This window comes from Schistosoma mansoni, chromosome 2 (genome assembly GCF_000237925.1).
Source record: "Schistosoma mansoni strain Puerto Rico chromosome 2, complete genome".
Lineage (NCBI taxonomy): Eukaryota > Metazoa > Platyhelminthes > Trematoda > Strigeidida > Schistosomatidae > Schistosoma > Schistosoma mansoni.
In genome coordinates, this window is record NC_031496.1 from 27,293,715 (window position 1) to 27,314,965 (window position 21,251).

General features: G+C 37.8%; 1 protein-coding gene across 1 annotated transcript in view; it reads left to right on the forward strand.

Annotated features, from left to right (window-relative positions):
• Positions 1 to 15,123: 15,123 nt before the first annotated feature.
• The window catches only part of Smp_128120 (putative polybromo-1), a gene marked incomplete at its 5' end in the record, with an annotated part of 37,422 nt that continues 31,294 nt past the window's right edge, over positions 15,124 to 21,251 (forward strand). The window contains 2 exons of the mRNA XM_018796260.1: positions 15,124 to 15,243; positions 18,365 to 18,459. Of these exons, the coding sequence (XP_018650491.1) occupies positions 15,124 to 15,243; positions 18,365 to 18,459 (215 nt within the window). The remainder of the gene's footprint in view (positions 15,244 to 18,364; positions 18,460 to 21,251) is intronic.

A 21,251-nucleotide genomic window follows, 5' to 3' on the forward strand; every position in this document is an offset into this window, starting at 1 on the left:
TATCCTAAACCAGAATCAGTTGGTGTTGACAACTGGCTTTACAAACTATGTACTAAAAAGTATAGCAAGGGAGAGGACGATGATAATTGAAGTACCATATTAGTTTGTAGGGTTAGTGAAATGTCACCGAGTGCTAACCAAATCATCCGGCAGTTGTGTCGCTGAATATCGAACAGTTCATCGATCCCCGTTAAGGGCGACGACAACCAGTGCACACTATTAAATCGTTCACCATGGTGGTCGAACTTTCGCTTGTGCCTACTCTAACTAATAAATTTCTGTAATAACGTCCTTTGTGTAATACGGTCTTCAAAGCAGTAATAGTACGACTAAGGGGTAAACCTTATTAGGTGCTGACCGCGAGGTGTGACTTCGAAGTTAGCTGTTCGTCACATCATTTCCGTCTCACTCGAATAGACCCTTATTCATTCGACATTGGTGACCTACAAGATCATTAGGACAAATGGCCAGTGAAATGTCACTGGGCCTAAGCCTAATCATCAGGCAGTCAAATCACTATATAACGAGCAGTTTACCAATCCCCATCAAGGTCAAGAACAACCAACGTCAATTAATCATTTGCACGCTATGGACTTTCCTATGTGGTAGTAGCTCTAAATAAATCCCCAAAATCAATAGCTCTGTAGGTGTTCGAGATTGGATGCTTACTACATTAGTTTCAGTGGACTCATTCAGCTGAATTCGCTCGGTCGTGCATCCGTACCACATCACGTTTTGGAACGGCGTGCGCAACATCTCCTAAGATCATTAGCCAGATTAGATCAGTCACTTCTCCATATATTGATAACCCATCAAATATATCTTCCAACCTCCTCGCTTCCGACTTTTGATTTCACTGCGTGGGCGCGATTTGATTATAGAAGTTGTTGCTAGTAAAGTGTTGTCAAACTACAGTACTTGTGGTATCTTCACGGTAGTGGTCTCATTATGTTTCTTGTATCTATTCTTAACAATACATTTCTGCAATAACACTGTTTTATTTACACAGTCATCAATGTATCCATAGAACCTGGATACGTCGAAGGAGAAATCCACGTGAGGTACTAACCGTGAAATGTTGATTCGATGTGAGCTGGTAGGTCACGTCATTCCCGTCAAACTAGAGTAATCCCCCAATGATTCAAACAGATCTCTAACATTGCTGATCAACAGGCAGAAGTGGGTAAACGTTGGATTGCTAATGTGGTTTAGATTCTCTGCTCAGGCGAATAATTTTCTCTGAGTTTCACTCTTAATGATGAGTGGCTTAGTCGTGACGCTTCAGAATTGTTTTGAAAAATACCATCGACATAAACTTTGAGTAGAATTAAAGTATTTGGATGGTCAGTGAGATTTCACTACCCCGTAGCCAAATTACAGATCAGGCTGAATGATCTAAAAGCACAAACTAAATACATAGAAGCAAACAAACGAGTGAAGCCGAGCATTAGAACTGACAAGCAGAGATACATTTAAGACCTAGCAACAAAAGCATAAAAAGGCTACGAAAGGAAATATTAGACAACTATATAATATAACGAAGAAACAGGAAGGGAAAAATAATAAACCAGAGAGACCAGTCAAGAACAAAGAAGGCAAGCCAATCACTGAGATTCAAGGACAGAGGGAAAGATGAGTGGAACACTTTGAAGAACTCTTGAATAGGCCAACTCCATTAAATCCACCGGACATCGGAGCAGTACACACAGACATTCCTACACCTGTCACTACACCAACGATCGAAGTCAGAATGGCCATCACACAAATCAAGAGCGGCAAAGCAGCAGGACCTGACAACATGCCAACTGAAGCAATCAAATCAGATATAAAAGTAACTGCAAATATGCTCTACACTCTACTCAAAAAGATTTGGGAGGAAGAACGAGTGCCGACAAACTAGAAAGGAGGATGCCTCATCAAGATACCAAAGAAAAGGGACCTGAGTAAATGTAAGAACTACAGAATCATCACACTACTATCAGTACCAGTAAGGCTTTTCGACAGTGTTTCTGAACCGCATGAAAGATTCAGTAGATGCTCAACGTCGAGATCAGTAGGCCGGATTCCGTAAGGATCGGTCGTGCACAAACCAAATCGCCACACTATGGATTATCAATGAACAATCAAGTGAATGGAACTCATCACGGTACATTATTCTCATTGACTATAAGAAGGCGTTTGACATTGTGGGTAAGAAAACCTTATGGGACCCAATTCGACATTATGGCGTACCTAAGAAAATTGTCAGCATCACAAGGAATTAATACGACGGACTACATTGCAAAGTCGTGCATAGAGGGCAGCTGACGGACGCATTCCAAGTTAGGACCGGAGTCAGACAAGGGTGCTTACTCTCCCACTTTCCTTTTCTTCCGGTGTTTGACTGGACTATGAAGACCTCTGCATCTGAGGGAAAGCACGCAATGCAATGAACAACTTGGTTGCAACTAGATGATTTGGACTTCGCAGATGATCTAGCCCTTCTATCCCATATACGAACAACTTCAGTTCACAACAACCAGTGTAGTTTTGGGATTACGAGACCGGCTTAGGACCCAAGTATAGCGTTCAATCAGCAAGACTTTTGAAGGCCAACCAGTGTGGCAGAAGCCTCTGCATCAGTAGACCTTAAAATACACAAAGGAAAAGGCGAGATCTTCGAAGACGGCGCCGAGAACACTAAATAAATCACACTTGACGAAGAAATTCTGGAAGAGGTAGAATCTCACACGCACCCGGACAGCATCGTACATGAACAAGGAGGATCTGATGCAGACGTAAAGGCAAGGAATGGAAAAGTAAGAAAAACATTCCTACAGCTTTGGAACATATGGGACTCAAAACAACTGTCAGCCAACATCAAAGTCACAATCTTCAATACGAACGTCAAGATAGTCCTATTGTACGGAGCTGAAACTTGGAAAACTACCACAGATATTGCCGGAAGCAGATGAGTGATTTTGAGTGGCTATCAACTCAGTATATTCCATGTGTTTTGGAAAGGCAACATCGATAATAGCTTTTTCTGCTGTAAAAATCCAAAGTTCCGCTGAAGAAATCAATAAAAGACACTAAATACAAATAAATCACACTTTATGAACGCCATCAAACTGCATCCCAAAGCTAGCCGAATCTTCGAATTTTCAGAGCAAAAGAACAAGAAGCACGTGGTTTAGAAATTCTTAGACTTGTTCTTTTGTAGGCTGTATTGTCCTTAGATTATCATCCTATCGCGTTTATCGCTCACACTTTACTCTAGGTTAATAAATTTTAACCGACACTTGCCCAGTTAATAGAGATTTCACTGATCAGTACTTCCTTACATTATAACTGAGCACTTTTTATCTGTAATACGTTATATACTAATAGTCTCTGATCCTAGTATAACCCGTTTAATACGTAGAAATAATTATGTACTCATATATATCTATTAGACAGGTTTTTAACTTACCCAGCTTCAAAATATGTCAAGTAACTCGGGTAAAAGAGATATTTCACCAGTTTTCAAGCCTACTAAAAGGTCAAAGTCTGCAACTCCTAAGACTGATGACTCAGTAACTGAAAATGATAAGCATTTATCCTTTGAACCCCATGCTACCTACCCACAAGTATCACTAGCACTACCTGATTCTCCATGTAACAACCCTCTGTCTCTTCATGCAGTATGCCAACGGTAAGACTAGTTGACATAAAAAGCGAAATGCCCACGTGCATCAAAAAGTCAACATAGTCCACCAGACCGCATGCTTTACTTAGGCCTAGGTCCAATATACCAAAAACCAAGGAGTCTAACAGTGTATCTCACGTATACGAGAATGCTGATCGATATAGTACTGACGTTCGTCAGTTACAAAACTCCCTAGCCGAAATTTACAGTAGACTTAACCAACTAGTACCCCTCACACATATATGGGGTATTAATACCGATAAAAATCTCGAACAACTCACTAAAGCTGAGTGTATTTTAGAGTTTGTGGCTGAAGAAGTGACGAAAAGAATGATGTCTTCCCACAATGCAGTAGTTTACAATCTCCCTGATCGCACACACCCAAATAAGTTGAGGGACATCTGCCTTAAAGCATGCGATATGCTGAAGGTCAACTGCCAAGTCATCCGCCTTAAAAAATAGTCGGATAGATTGACTTGCCCTCTACTATTTATGTTTGACCGTTGTAACGATGCTAAGCAATTTATTAATTTGAGCACAAATATTAGCTCATTAATTCCATACAAATGCATAAAAGTCACTCCTGACCTAACACCGTATCAACGTCGTATAAGAAGACGTGAAGCAATAGAATCGTATGATAGTAAAAAACCAGCTAAAGACAGTATGCAACAAAATGAATGATATAAAGCGCATGGACAACAAGCATGATGTTATACCACAAACGACTGGTCCATCCGTAGATCTAGATGAGTCTGCAGATCTGAAATCTTTGGATAAGATACGGTCCCCACCTGTCACTAAAAGGCGTGACGGCATCTCTGATCCCGGGTGTTCGCTCAGTATAATACCAAAATGTGGGCCGTGTAACGAAACACACCCAACTAAACATATTCATGTAAAAATTGGTCCCTCAAGAGATACTCTACAAGAGGATTCGAATGAACCTAAGTTCATCTCACAGAGGCAAAGAAACCCTTCATCTCTGACAAAAAAGACTGGGGAGATAAAATCCAAAATAGGGGAACACGTAAGATTGAGGCCGACTGTTCTGTGGGTATCCCAACAACAGTGAATAGGTTCTACCCGCTGATATCATGTAACTTGCCATCAACACCTCGCACAATGGGTAGTATGCTTGAGCGTAACAAATATTTTTACACGCACACTCACAAAAACTATCAGAATACTGATCACTACACTCACCCTCTTAAGCCTAAAACCGTTAATATGCATGGTAATTACAGGTTCCTCACCCCACACCCTATGTACATTCCCCAGGATCACAATTGTAATTACTCTCAGAATGAGAACTTTCCAGTATCAACCCACCACATGAGGACGGCCTCCATATATAACAACAGTCGTAACCACTTCCAGTTACGAGCATCAGACCCCCCTCATGCTCGCACTAGCGCAAATAGTTATAATAGAGGCTACGAGCTTAACCATCAAAACTGTCTTGCAAATAACAGTACACTTTAAAGTCAACATGTACCAGATTTTTTTGGAATAAGGCCCCTGGTTGCACCCCTGTTGAAGCATATAGCCCTAGTCATTTCAAACCAAGTGCGGAACATAAACTCGCTTCCTTCGTACAGTTCGCATCAGAAAATACTCCCACCCTTTCCTCTTGGATAAACTCCCCAAGCAACTTCACTAGCTCATTTGATACATGCCCCAGTAACTCTAGCTATCAAATTACAGAGATATTGAAAATCACTCAATCCATTACTTCAAACATACACCACCCACGCGAGGGTCATGACATCTTTAATCGAGATACTCTCACTCACTTTAACTTAGTAGGCCACTTGTTTAATATGTGTCTTATCAACGCTAAGTCGATCTGCAATAAAAAGACTGATTTAGCTCTGTTTGCTCTCATATATCAACCATCACTTATAATGATATCTGAAGCATGGACTAACAGTAATATTTCCGATCTAAGTATATCTCTTGATAATTATCTCCTATATAGAAGCGATAGATTGAAAGGGCGAGGCGGAGGATGTCTTGTTTATACTCACTCTAGCTTAAACTCACTACTATGCGATATGCCTGAACTAAACAAACTGAAGGACTCGGTGTGGATTGTTTTAAAGCCATCAAATTCCATTACCTTACTGTTCGGCTGTATCTACCAGCAACCTAACTTGGGAATAGGTGAAATAGCAGTATTATCAGAGGTATTCACACTAGCATCATCCCTTCCATTCACAGGCAAGTTCATTTGTGGTGACTTCAACATGCCTGAAATTTCTTGGTTTCCAGTCAAAGCTCCGAAACGTTATGAATCGTTTATTGAATGTCTAGAACCAGGACAGTGAACTGAGTATGTTAGTGGTCCTACCAGACATCAAAATATCTTGGACTTAGTCTTTACCAGTGGCCTCACCCCCAATACTGTGTATATTGGAAAAAAGTTTCCAGGTAGTGATCATAACACTGTCGTATGTAGCCTTAATATAAAAAACACAAACGGTAGACGTAAAAATGTAACCCTTCGTAGAAACTATCGCAAGGTAGATTGGAATAATTTTCACAATTACCTAAGAAGCACTGACTGGGGAACATTCTTTACTGCAAACAATACCGACACACTAACCAATATATTTTATCACAACATCGAAAGTATCATCAACAAAATCGCACCTTTAGAGTACTGGAGACTTAAGTTTTCTAAAGATCTGTATATGCCGGTCGGTACACGAAGACGTCTGCAGAGACATTGTACTCGCTTCCACAACTCTGATGACTTCTCCTCTTTAGTAACGATGACAGAAATACTTGTCCAGACAGACGCAATAAGTACACAAAAAGCAATCGAACAGGAAAAACGTGCTGTCGAACTTAGTAATAACTCCTCAGCACTCACCACACTCTTTCAAAATAAACTTAAACGTTCTAAGTCGAGAGGAAACATATTTATTAAAGACAAACAAGTATACGAAGATCCTAAACTTGTTACGGAACTATTTAATGAACACTTTTGTTCCTCATTAACTGATGAAAAACCACTTAGTGATTCAGAACTTATCACAGCATCTGCCTGTGAGACTACTAACGTAGACTTCAATGTACAGAATATCTCTAAGGCAATTAGTACATTGAAACACTCCTACACTGACGGACCAGATGGTATTCCGGCTAGCATGCTAAAACGTGGAGGCGATGATATGTGTGTTTTATTACTCAAACTATTTGCGATATCACTCTCTACAGCGCATTACCCTACTGCCTAGAAAACTACACACATCATTTCCAAAATTAAAACAGGACCTGAAGCAAATATTGAAAATTACCGACCCATAAACATAACTTCAGTGGTGTCTAGAGTGATGGAGAAAGTAGTTAAGGCGGCGTTAGTCCAACATCTAATTACTAATAATCTCATCTCGGTCTCCCAAAACGGATTTCTTAGGTCCAGATCATGTGATACATGCCTAGTGGACTACATGGATGATATAACTCTGAAACGAGACAATGGACTCCTTGTATCAGTCATATTTTTAGACTTTAAGAAAGTTTTTGATAAGGATCCACACAAAAGGCTACTAGCCAAACTATGGCCCTTCGGAATCCATTCATGGATTGTTTCATTCTTAAAGGGACGTAAACAAATGGTAAAGTACAACGACTATCTCTCATTACCTAGACCAATAACTAGTGGCGTCATCCAGGGAAGTGTATTAGGCCCATTTTTGTTTCTCATGTATATAAACGATATATGTAACATCAAAAAACTGGGAAACCATACTTATATGCTGATGATCTCAAAATAGTATACAGCTATAAGCCTGAGGTTCTAAGTGAAAGTGTACTCCTGATTCAAGATGATCTCAATAACCTAACTATCTGGAGCGAAAAGTGGCAATTACCATTTAACCTCCACAAATGTGGGATCATGCACTTTGGAAAGCACCCCTATGAACCCCAACTTTACTTAAATAAAAGTAAAGTCCAGACACTGAATTCAGTACACGATCTAGGAATAAATTACACAGGAAGCCTAAACTTTAAAACACACGCCTCCTCTATTATTTCTAAAGCCAGACGTCTAATTGGCTCCATAACGAAAAATTTCTTCACGACAGATGCTAAGCTTACCCTTTACAAAACATGTGTACGACCTTCCCTAGAATACTGCTCTTTTATCTTCTCTAATATGAATACCACTGACAAAATAAGAGTAGAAGATGTTCAAAGACGCTTTACACGCCAACTGCTAGGAAGTGACCCCACTCTCGATTACACAAGTAGATGTAAGCACCTCTCTTTAGAACCTTTATGGCACCGTAGGTTAAGGAACAATCTGATATTTCCCTACAAAGCAATAAAAGGACTGTCATTCCTAACCTCCTGCCCAACTATGATCAATGACCCAGCCTATAGACTAAGAAACAATGCATATACACTATTTACCGAAAAACATCAAAGACAAATGCGTTGTAGGTTTTTTACAGTTCGGTATAGTTTATTGTGGAACAGGTTGCCAATACCTATCCGTAACTGTGACACCTTCACCAAATTTAAAAGGTTAATAACCTTGTTACTAAATTCTAAAGAACTTCACCAACTATTCCTTGAACTCCCGCCTACCAATGAGGCACTTTATTATGGACCGCCCAATATCTAGACGGAACAAGAATATAACGAACCCCATTGTCGTTAGTATAAATATAGCAATACTAAAGAAAACATGCTTTATCCTTCCCCACTATTTATTGATTATTAACCATGGTCTTCCGCTCCTAATCCTCATTTTCGGTTTCCGAATCTCTCTAATGGTTAAAACCAAATTATTCTTCCTAAGTGTCATGTCCTTTTATTTTTCTGATTACAAGTAGACAGATAACTCACTAATCTTATGGATGCTGACCAACTAAGGCCGATCAAAAGAAGTTCAAATGTCCTAAATTCTTGTGAGTTGTTCAATGTTTTGTTTTCCTTACCCTGAAAATTTTACAATATTCTCTTTCATATACTCTGGTTTGCTATTAGTCCTTACCACCTCTTAACTTCAGTCCACCCGTGTCTGTAGGGCAGAACATATTAATTACGGCTCCTTATGTCTAGTGGAATGTCACGAACCAACGGTATTGATGCGAAATTATTCATGCAAAAACACCACTTTAAATCATGTTAAAAAAAGCTGAATTGGTTCCACTTCCTACCGAGTAATCCTAATACAAGCAAACTAGACAATTGGCTAAAAACGAAGCCCACTCTATACCCTATAAAATCTAAAAACAAAAAAGAGAGTTCAAACAGCTTCGAAAAAAGGGAGACGGTCATTTGTATCGGAATACTGTTTTCAGCACTTTATTTTATAATTACACAATTCCATACTTTCTTTTGAACTACCTTCATTTATACAGTTCCTTACCCACTCATACCTTGCCCACACTTATTTTTCTTTAACACATTAGTATGTTCTTACCTAATAAATACTTCAGTAACAGACAAATAGACTAAAAGGTTATACATTAACTATTCCTCCATGAACATTGTGTGCTCTGCTTTTCGTCCTTCCTTTTTCTTACACCTTTTTCAGCCTCCTGCAGATACTCCACCGAAAACAGATATGGCACGGGTGACTTCGTCCTACACCTTTATTAAGGCTTCCGATATTTTGGAGGGATATAAGTTCGGAACTTCTAAAAGCCCCCAACTTCGTATGGATCTATTCTCGACCATCAGTTGTACGTTGCAACGCTACCTCCAAAAAGTGCGTCAAGTGTGATATTGACATGTTCCTTACGAAATCCATTTACATTCATATCTTATAAAATATCAACCTAGCTGAGTAATTTTCAACAGTGAAAATTGTAACTTCTTTAACAGTTTGATCTTGCCTGTAAACCGGCATGCCTCATGTAACAAACTGTTATTTGAGAATAAATTATTATTATTATAAAAGAATGGTCGGTACTCGGGTACAGTTGTTAAGGGTAGATCACGACAGAGTTGGTTGAAGAACTCTGGTCAACGACTTTGCATCACGAGGAGATATAGGTTCAAGTTGAACATTCAGAGAATATTAGTGAAGGTGGAAGCGAAGACTTTTAATCGAGAATGTATGGCTCGGCAATACCTGTTTAGTCACTCTAATTACCTAATTCGTCTTTTACTCAATATATTTTATTTTATTCCCAGCACAAAAGTTCTTGAAAAAATTGCAAACGACTTTCATAGGCTATCCAATATAAGACATGGTTTGAATTCAAGTTATGGTCTTAAAGACTAGGCATTCACGTTGGTCTTTTTTCCTTTCTTTCTTTGAAGTCAACTCAATGGACTTCTAAATTCTATGGAAACTGTTTAAATATGGTGAGTATTATGTAAACATTAAGGGAACGTCTGTGTAGCTGCATTTCCGAAGAAAACCAAAGTGGTTTATGACAGTTATGCACTAATAGGCTCTTTGTGGATAGTAATAAAAATGGATTAGGTTTACTATTCCAGTAGCGTAGATTAGTGCGCTTATCCCTACCTAGATACAAATGTAACAAATTCGCTACTCGAGGGAATGATTCACGTCGTTGGTTTGACCGGTTGGTGATAGCTACCGTTGAGCATTATAGTGTTTGGTTAACAGCCTTTAGGCTTTGAAACGGTCCAACCTAACTAGTAAATCGCCAGTGGCGTAGTTACATTTCATTGGTCGCTCGTGTGTAACAACATGTTACACTATACAATTAAATTGATCTAGTTAAAGTATCTTTTGAACTCGTATTTCACATGAAAGTTTATTTAAAGTGTAACAGCCTTATATGAGATATTGATAGCTTACCGATAACCTTCTATTAGGACAAACATATTAATGATAATTCAAAGGTTCGAGCGGGCAGTCATATTCAGGTGATTAATGGTCAATAGGGATCTTATGATTGTTGAATAATAATATAAGACTAAACTCTGCTTCACCGACCTTTTAATACTAGTGACTCTTATCTACATTTTATATCGTTTAGTTGCAATTATGAATCAAACCTTGTACGTACATTTAGCAGCTCACATCTAGTTAGAACTTAATATATATCTCAAACACTCGTTGTCGTGAAACACATTGAAAGAATAAAGACAACTATCCCATACTCGAAATCCCTTTCAACGGACAACGTCAGTCAAAGAGCATTTGAAAAGAATGGATTTTCGAACGGTAACATCCTCATAAGTGATACAAACGATTTTATATGAGACCGATTAAAATACTTTCATCTGTTTTCTTAAACACTATGAAACTAAGCCAATAAAACAAGATTTGCTGAAAGTAATTTTGAAATCAAGAATAGAAATGATGTTGATTTACCAGATTACGTTGTAAATACTGCCAGCAGGTCAGAATTAATATCGCTACTCTGTCTGAGAATTCGCTCAGGGTATGATAGAATTCCTTCCGAACTAAATTTGTATGGACATCTCTGAGATGCGTTTCTAAAGTAGTTGGGTTATAGGAAACGTCATTTTCAGTCGTTTTACCCCATCATAGTAATGGTAGGGAGATACAAATTACTGCTTTTTTGTTCGAACAGATAAGTCCTCTGAGAAATTCATTTTAAAGTAGACCAAGGAGTGATTTTATGACCCAAAGTTCAAAATGTTAAACAGACGTCAAACTTCAAACTTTTATGAGAGCAAATGTTAAACTGTTAGCTTGTAGCTAGTTAAACTAACCACTTCTGATTTGTTTTTCCAAATAATCTTAGTCTCAAGCCAGTGTTATTTCTGGTTACTGTCTGTTACATTTTGTGTACTTTGTGGGACGTTAGCTCACTCTTTCTTTCGTTCTTCTCTTTTTAAGCTCTCCTCACGCTGCTCTACAAGTTCCCACAATGCATAAAGTACTTTCTGACTAGACGCTAAGCGCTACAAGCTCCTAGCAATACGACATCATGGCGTTACAACAGTATATTTAGCCATTCTTAATGACGTTCGTGTTCCTGCCATGTCAGCAATATACGTTATTATTTCTACGTTGTATGGAGAAGAAACCAAATTTATGCTGACTGAATTTGGAAAGCTACTTAATAAATGAGAAACAAAATGGATAGGGATTTCATTTTTTGCGATACATGGCATTCCAATGTTCTTGAAAATTCATTATTCAGGTGCTGCTAAAATATTTTTTTCTTGAAAAGCGTTACTGGCAAGCAGCAATAAACAGAAAGTAGGCTTAAGATTTATTTAGGTACGGCATAACATGAATAAGACACATATCGTCATGAAAACTATGTTATGGTTACTACAAACAAGGATTCTATGATAAGTTTCTTATGTTTTATCTTCATACTTTTTATTTAATCTGGGTATTACTGTTTGACTCTATTTTTATTTCTAAGAATAGATGATAACCTTTATTAAAGATTGTAATAGCTATATATCTGCATCAGACATTAGCAATACTACAGAGCTGCAAATATTACTTTTCCTAGTTGGATATGTGCGCAGCTGAATTATTATATTTGAGAGGCAAAATGAGATTCATAAGGGAAAGATACAGTTATGTGTATTACGGCTTGTGTGACAATAGGTAATCACAGTTGATGGTTTATGGTCAGTACTCATGCTAAGTGATCATTCTACACATGGGATGAAAGACCACTTTTTGGCTTTACCAGTAAGAGAAGGTTAAATAGATATTGCGTATGTTTTACGCTGTTTATGCACGTAAACTCTTTGTAATGCAACTTGCCGTTCTGAAATATATATTATTTCAATACCGTTTTCAGGGAAAAGAAGCTTATACAAGGACTAAGAAAAAATATCAGCGCTACAATATTCTGCCTAGAATTTCAGTTTGTAGGATGTCGATATTCTTCTAAGATAGTCAGTACCAGAAATATATAATATCATAAGTTAAGATGCATAAGATTCATTACAATGTGTGATATTTTACCGTGAAAATACAACGTACAGCGGAATCAACACTTGAAAAAGACAGCTAATTATGGAATAAGAATGGCTGCCAAAATCACATAGCAGTAAGTTGAATTAATAGTAACCAATACAGGGTAGCTGCACTATCATTGACGTTCGGTGGCGTAAGAGGGACCAAAACAAAATACTAGGCCCATGAATAGCAGCTTCCTTCTTGAATACAAGGCTGATGATTCAAAGTGTATAAAAAGTGATGGTTCGTAGCACGGTGTACCAACTCGTGATCTGGTGCGGGTGCGTGACCGAGCGCCGCTAGCTAGGATGTGTTCGGCAAAACTGGTGAAGTTGGTCCCAATAGAGAATACTTGCAGAAATATTTATTTTAAGGAGTCATTCAGCACTACACCATCCTCAATCGGGAAGAAACATGTGGGTCTTCTACGAATATGTTTTGTCCTAGCATTTAAAATTACTAAATATGTTCACTAGGAGAACAATGCTGAAAATCTCTTAAGGCCTGTAAAGAAACAAGAAAAATGACACATAGATCAAAGATTTCTGATGCTCCGGGAGAAAAGAAACGTTGGACATGAAAGACTAAGACATCCATGGTACTGTAGCTAAAAATCTGATTTCAACAGGTATTAATGAAGCTTGCACACCCATAACCAAAGTACGAACCACAAGATTTACTTGACGAAGGCAAATACATTGATCCTTTTTGAATAGCGCGCGAATATACTGTCGTGAAATCAAGGCAGATCTCAGTAACAGCGTATAGGTCAACCGCGAATCCTGCCATTTTATGCTATATTAGCACGAACCCCGTTTTTCGGTATCGTATGGAATAATATAAAGTCAATCAAAGGTTTGTTTGAGTGTCTGTAAGTTAATAACGCATCTGATCTATATTTGATGAATGCAGTCTTTAGCTATTTTACGTCTGTTTAATGAGTATGTGCTTCATGAAAACTCACGATGTTTACTGAAAACTTCATTTTGAGGCGTATTTTTTGTATTCGGTAAGATGCTCCATTGTTCTTCCTTCACAGACGTATCTAGACAACTTTGAAGGATTGAAGTCAAATACTAGATGAAAACGCTTTTTTGTATCATTCGTATACTGAATGAATGTAAAAATGACAGAAAGTGCTAGATGTCGTACTCTTGAAGACATTTAAAGTGTTTGTTATTTTCTTCAAAGCGCTTTGTTCATTTGTCCCGCTACTTCCGACGTAGTTGCGCTGCATATATTAAGGTTTATGAACTAGAAAGATAAACTTTTATCAATGACTTGCTTACTTCATAAATCGCCAAGCTTATTATTCTCATTCGGTTCTTTGTGATAATGAATTTTACTTCAACCAGTTTGTATTTATATGACTGACTCGTGTATAATAGTTGTCTTTTAACATTTCTCCAATTTCTTTACCTGCTGTGTCACTGCTTAAATATCATTTAGGTTCATTCACTACTGACCCATAATGCCTGAAATTTAGCAGGAGTGCCGTGTTATCGATATCAGCTGCATGGAAATGCTGATAAAATATGGGCATATATGGTGTCTAGTAAATGTGTGGCGGATTGTCTAAGTGTGATTAGGCTGTCATGACGTTATTATCGAGGAGCTCTTCCATTAATTTATATCTCTTTGAGTCACATATTTGGTGCCTAGTTTTTTCTATTATTACTTATACTGTCACTACCTCTGCTCTGGTATTTAGGCCAGTAACTTCCTCTCACTGTGCTAACAAGGTTGGCAACTTAAACCAATGTATATACGCACCTGGTTTTAAGATGCGACTCACCGATCTTTCAGTTACAGGAAAATCGTCGAGACTAATCTATGGACTGACCAATCAGATTTACAATAACAGGTCTTGGATTTCAGTGCGTAATTCTTTATCCATTTGGCTAAATAGCATCTTAGCATTTTAGCTTATGTCAGTTCGTGGTGAAAACTCTAAATCTAATCCCTGTCCCTAACCACCAACTATAAGTCACAACCCTTGTCTTTCACAAGTTTAAAAGCCTCATTTAGCCCTAGTCAGTAGGTGGACATTCTCAAGGCCACTTTAGTGTCGCTCTCAGGTCGTCCATAAATTATAGTCTTACCGAAAAGTCAATAGATCTGATTCAGTTATCATCTTTCAAACAGATTAATTGAGGTTATGCTCACCCGTTCCTCAGTAAATTTGAAGCATTTACCAGAAGACTACATCGACTTTGCTTAGAGTAACCAAGTATTTTTGTGCGTCAAACTAGCTGTAAATCGAATTTTCGCGTTTTATTTTCCATTATTTTAATACTTCTATCACTTGTAGTGTAGCAAGTAGGTCTTTGTAATGTACTCAAGTTTGTGGAGCTTTAGGCAGTCTTTTTATCGCTTGACTATGATTCTCTCCTCTGCCGTTGCTAATATCACCAATGCATCAACTGCGTACTGTTATGCAACTCAAATTGAACCTGGTCGGTCTGAGTACATAATCATTGGTTTTGCGCCCATGGCTGAATAATTAGTTGTTTTAGACAGTATTGATTTCCAAGTAATTTCGTTTGCAGATTCACCCCGGATGCCGAAGCGCAACAACCCAGAATCTCCTACTGATTCGGTAACTGGAGTGTCGGGAGATGAGTCTCAATCGAGCAGTGTAACAACTCGAAAGCGGTGTCGTTTGGCTAATGCTTCACAGGTAATACTTTATTAGGGGACCTATATATGATTGTTTGTGTTGAATCGCTATGATTTCTATGGTCGTTTTTCTCTTTCCAGTGTGGACCTCAGTTAACCTGAGTTATGGTGATGTTTGCTTCTCACTAGCTTACGCCTGTTACCCCTCGTGGAGAAGCACAAACTGCCCACCAGCATTCTCCATCCATCGTATTTGAGGATCTTGCTTTTTCCTTTGTGTATTTTGAGGCCTACTGATGCAGAGGCTTCTACACTGGTTGTTGTGACCTGCAGTTGTTCGTATTAATTCCTTGTGATGCTGACAATTTTCTTAGGTACGCCATAATGTCGAATTGGGTTCCATAAGGTTTTCTTACCCACAATGTCAAACGCCTTCTTATAGTCAATGGGAATAATGTACCGTGATGAGTTCCATTCACTTGATTGTTCATTGATAATCCATAGTGTGGCGATTTGGTTTGTGCACGACCGATCCTTACGGAATCCGGCCTACTGATCTCGACGTTGAGCATCTACTGAATCTTTCATGCGGTTCAGAAACACTGTCGAAAAGCCTTACTGGTACTGATAGTAGTGTGATGATTCTGTAGTTCTTACATTTACTCAGGTCCCTTTTCTTTGGTATCTTGATGAGGCATCCTCCTTTCTAGTTTGTCGGCACTCGTTCTTCCTCCCAAATCTTTTTGAGTAGAGTGTAGAGCATATTTGCAGTTACTTTTATATCTGATTTGATTGCTTCAGTTGGCATGTTGTCAGGTCCTGCTGCTTTGCCGCTCTTGATTTGTGTGATGGCCATTCTGACTTCGATCGTTGGTGTAGTGACAGGTGTAGGAATGTCTGTGTGTACTGCTCCGATGTCTGGTGGATTTAATGGAGTTGGCCTATTCAAGAGTTCTTCAAAGTGTTCCACTCATCTTTCCCTCTGTCCTTGAATCTCAGTGATTGGCTTGCCTTCTTTGTTCTTGACTGGTCTCTCTGGTTTATTATTTTTCCCTTCCTGTTTCTTCGTTATATTATATAGTTGTCTAATATTTCCTTTCGTAGCCTTTTTGTGCTTTTGTTGCTAGGTCTTAAATGTATCTCTGCTTGTCAGTTCTAATGCTTGGCTTCACTCGTTTGTTTGCTTCTATGTATTCAGCTTGTGACTTGACTTTTTCTGTTCTTGTTCGGCCGTTGTTGTTTGTTGTCTTCTTGTTCTTTCGTACTTGAATCTTGTTCAGGGTTTTGATGGTGGTCCATTCGTTATGGTGATGCTTGTTGCTGTCCGGTTCCTCCTTTTACATGGAAGTTAGTTCTTCCATGATTCCCTTCCAATTGTTCTCTATATTTATTTCTTCTTTTGTGAGTAGGTATAGTAAGGCTTGGAACCTGTTGTCGAGAGCTATCTTGGATTGATTAAGTCTGTTAGTATCTCGAAGAAGGGCTGTATTGGATCCTTGTAAATATATTTTACCAGTTGTACAGTTCTTATTTAGCTTCAGTTTAATCTTGGTAACCACCAGGTAGTGATGTAAATCTTTGTCAACTCATCTCTCTGTTCTCATGTCTGCCATTGATCCGAAGTTCTTAGCGATGTAAATATGATTGATCTGATTCTTTGTAATATGATCCGGTGAGGGCCATATAGATTCGTGAATGGGTTTGTAGGTGATTATAATGCCACATATGACCATTGTGTTGAATGCACATAAATTTGCAAATCTCTCACCATTCTCGTTCTTTTCTTTCAGTCCATGTCGTCTCATGATTTGTTAATACCCGATGTTGTTTATTCCGAAGTTGGTGTTTAGGTCTCTCATCAGGATGGTCAGGTCCTTTGCTGAGCACTTCTCTACGATCAACTGAAACCTCTTATGAAGCTGATCTTCATTGTTGGGTGCATAACACTTGATAACATTCATTGTGATTTCCTCCTTATTTCTTCTGAAGGATGCTTTGCTGTTTATTTGTCCATGAGATTCACACCCAATAAGTGCATTTTGTGCTTCTTTAGACATCAGAGCAACTCCCCGAGTGTGCGGAGCACTTTTTTCTGTAAGAGTATAATTTTTCAGCTAAGGTCCGATAGTAAAGGGCTGCGACTATAAGAAGCCCATCATCTCCAAGTTTTTAGCGAAATTTTTTTCTCGTTTGGAAAAATGCATTTTAGCAGTTCTCATTTAAAATTGATCACGAGAATATGAATCTTACTAAATGAACCCTTCCAAACACAGATAATACCAGCCAGTGGATGATTGAGGTCCTACACAACGCCCTCACGTTGCGGAGATATTGTTTACGAAAATCAGAGGACAGAAAGCGAATTTAAGACGCTTTAATTGGGTTAGGAAACAGGATCTGCCTATAGGAGTTGGGTGCGCAACCCTTCTTCGAAAATATCTATCACGGTTTGAATTTCAAAGCAGCATTCCATCCCACAAAAATATGTGGTGCATACGATTTCTGGTACCTAGTTGTACCAAATTTTATTTTAATTAAATAGATAAGGAGTCGAAACTTAAAACTGTTTTGTAGTGTTTTATTTTTATCTAAAGCACATAGATCGTGGTATAATAGGGGACTAAAATGTAGATGACAAAAATGTATGGACGATATTATGAACAAATAAAGAGGAGAAGTGTACAGTCAATAGACAAATAAACACGAATATTATTTCATAAGAGATACAGTTTAGGTAGAAAATACAGCCAAGAGTAATACAGTTAAGGAAACGCTTACCAGCTTTATTAGGATGGTGGTAATAAATAACATCAGGAATGCTTTGGAATTCTATTTTAAATCATAATAATAGCGTCTCAAGTTACTGAGTTGCATTAGCTGTAGGAACCCAACTGTGGAGTCGTAACAGATCGACAGATTCCAGTTCTATACACCTAGGGTTGCGATATACTTTATGTCTATGATAGGTTTTCAAAAAGTTGGTCACCAGCTTTCATAGAGATATCATGTCTCGTTTCAATGAACACCTGCTTCTGCAGGCCTTAATTACTGTGTATCAATGTCAAATAGGTCTGTTATAATTCGTTGTGAGTGAGACTGGAATGTTCACTTCTAAATTTGATATTTTTTACTCATTCTTTTTAATGTATTTATGTCTGTATTTGGTACCTTTATTACCATAGTTGGATTTGTGTCAAGAACTGTTTGATCGAATTCGGGCATATCGTGGGGAGGATGGCTCATTATCTGAAACATTTATGCGTCTACCGACAAGAAGGTAAATTTTTTTCTCGTCATAGGGTCTTTCTGTCACATACATTGTGTCCGTGTTGTATAAAGCTAGACTCAGTGTTACTTGGTCAAGTTTGATTTTATTATAAGTGCTGTTATTAACAAACAAAGTCCTGCAGAATTACTAATAGCTGAGATTTAATCACGATAATTGTAACATTTTTCTGAGACCTGACTGAAACCGATCACCGATTCTATGGAATTATTAATAGTTATTGTAAATCTTTTACAAAATGCCGTAGTAGTTGTCATTGGGATCAGTTTGAACAAAGCTTTGTTGAATTGTTTCATCCATTTTGCTTCAGTTCTCAAAAACCTGGGAATATTTCTTTTTCTAATTACTGGCTGGTATCAGTCCGAAACTTCATAATACCAGCCTCACATCATTGCGAACTACACTAAGAACTCACCTCGCATCTTATTTCAACCCAAATCATAGCTGACATTTACCGATGGTGCACTTATTGTGACCATAGATGTATGCTGTTACTTTTAAGATACTCAGAAAGCACCTCAGTGTTAATTACTTGTCTTCACAAAACTAATTTAGTGAGTGGCTGTTTCCTTGGGTTCTTGAGGATTTTACGGTTGATTTATGTGATTCCATCTGTATCGCGTAGTAGCACCAGTGACGTCAGACGTAGGGTACTAGGTAAATATGACAAATCGGTTGACCAAGTTATAGATCTACATCTAATAAGGTGTCTGGGTTATGTTTTACTCGTGCCTGACCGTCGTCTACATCGACATACAATTCTGAGTCATTTAGGAGCAGTTCTCTGAACTTGTGCTAACTCTTCAAATCTTGTAAAGTTATTACGTAACCCTTCGATTTTTAATTCTAGACAATTACCATCTCATTGTTCCAAGTCTTTTATATTCCTTTCCAAGTAACTTGAATCTTATGTAAACTTTTCACAACTTGTATAATTACCACACGATCCATCTTGTCTGTTTTCGGACTTCATTTGATTGCTGCCTTATTCCCTACGTTCTATCTTTAAAGTACCTCACACCTGTTCATGCATATATATATATATATATATATATATATATATATATATATATATATATATGGTTGTAAGCAGCTGAAGGAAAGCCACCAAATATACTGAATTCATATGATTCTGCCTCAATTATGATTCTGGCTTTATTCAAATTCGTAAAGGGAACCGACAACATGAAATATAGGAGTAAGTTTGAAGAGGAATAAAGGTGATCAAACAGGTACAAAACATCACCCTATGAAATCATTGATTGTTTAGTTGAATCATGTTAGCAGATGCAAATTACCTGCCTAGCGTTCACGCGATAACTGCAGTTAGCCAGTCAGTTAAAATAGAACCTGGCACATGCGTTCGTCCGTTTCTGTTGGTACCCCAAATTAGCACAACAAGTATCAAGACAAATACCATATTAGCAAAATTAGTAAGTTTCAGTGGTAACAATTTAAAAGATTTTGTATATATGATGTGAATAATTGAGAAAGGACTAATTCATCGAGTAAGAAGTACATAAGAGAACTTCACAATTGAAGATCTAAGGGAAAAGAGATGAATGCATCTATAATCAGTGGTCGTAGACGTTATATGTTAGGCTTAAAATCGGTCTCAATGTAACAGATGTATTCATCCTTATGTTTCGAGCTCTAGTATTTCCTCTTACTTCTTCCTCATTCCTTCTTCTCCAACTAAAACATTAATCTTTGGTCTTTATTACTACCATTGATACTATTATTATTTCGACTCCTATCCTACTCATCTTGTTAATTTCGTCTCACAGTGCTAGTGTGTTATAAAAAGTTGAGCTGTCGCGCATTTGATTATGATCGATGGAAGAAAAAGTTCACATGTATTTGTCAGTGGTCTCTTGTTCGGTATGTTCTTGAGTTATCGGACAGTAACTAAAAAGTTGCTAAATGCTTCTGTGTTTCCTTATATATCAGCTAACTGATATGAGAAAACACAGATGAATTCTATCAACAGCCTTAAAACCTATGCTTGGTAATATGGCATCCCCTAGTTGAAATAGCCTGCGAATGTACTTCATATTTAGTCAATCTGAATGGAATGAAAAAACGTGGGGGATTTTTTGTTAAATTTTAATTTGATTAACTGATAATGGTGATTGAGCAACTATTTGTCAAACGTGTCAAATATAGTTGAAATTATTGTTTAGTTTCGCGGTTGTCGATTTCAATCAAATGTCTGGCACTGTTGATTAATGTTACAAGATATGAGTGGGGGTTTGTTGCATTTTTTTATCGCTTTATTTGTGATTATGCTATAGTTTGAGTACATATCTGTTAACACCTAAATAAAAGCCCAGGAGCTAAGTATTGTTTTACTTTTAGTATTTTCCTCCTGGAAGAAGTATAGGAGTAGCTGAATTAAGATGTACAACCTGTTTGTGCACTCATTGACAATTGACCTGAGTTTTGTTGTAAATCGATACTAACTAATTGGAGATGCTTTAAGTAGCTCAGAATCAGCTACACTTTATCTTCCTTCTGATCTAGAGTTTTAAGTTCATTTTATACTTCTCGTTTCGCTAACCAATTCCTTCTCAAATCATATTCTATGCATTTACTCGTTTTTATTATCATTCCTACTTCTACTAATTCATCTTGTGAGTGAGATGGTGTTGCAACTTACACCGGTGCGATGACTTGAAATTAATAACTATTTTTACTTTCGTGTATTAGACTTTTTCTCATTACTTCAAATTAATATAAACTAATACAGTATTGTTATGATTGGTACTCATCACCATTTAACA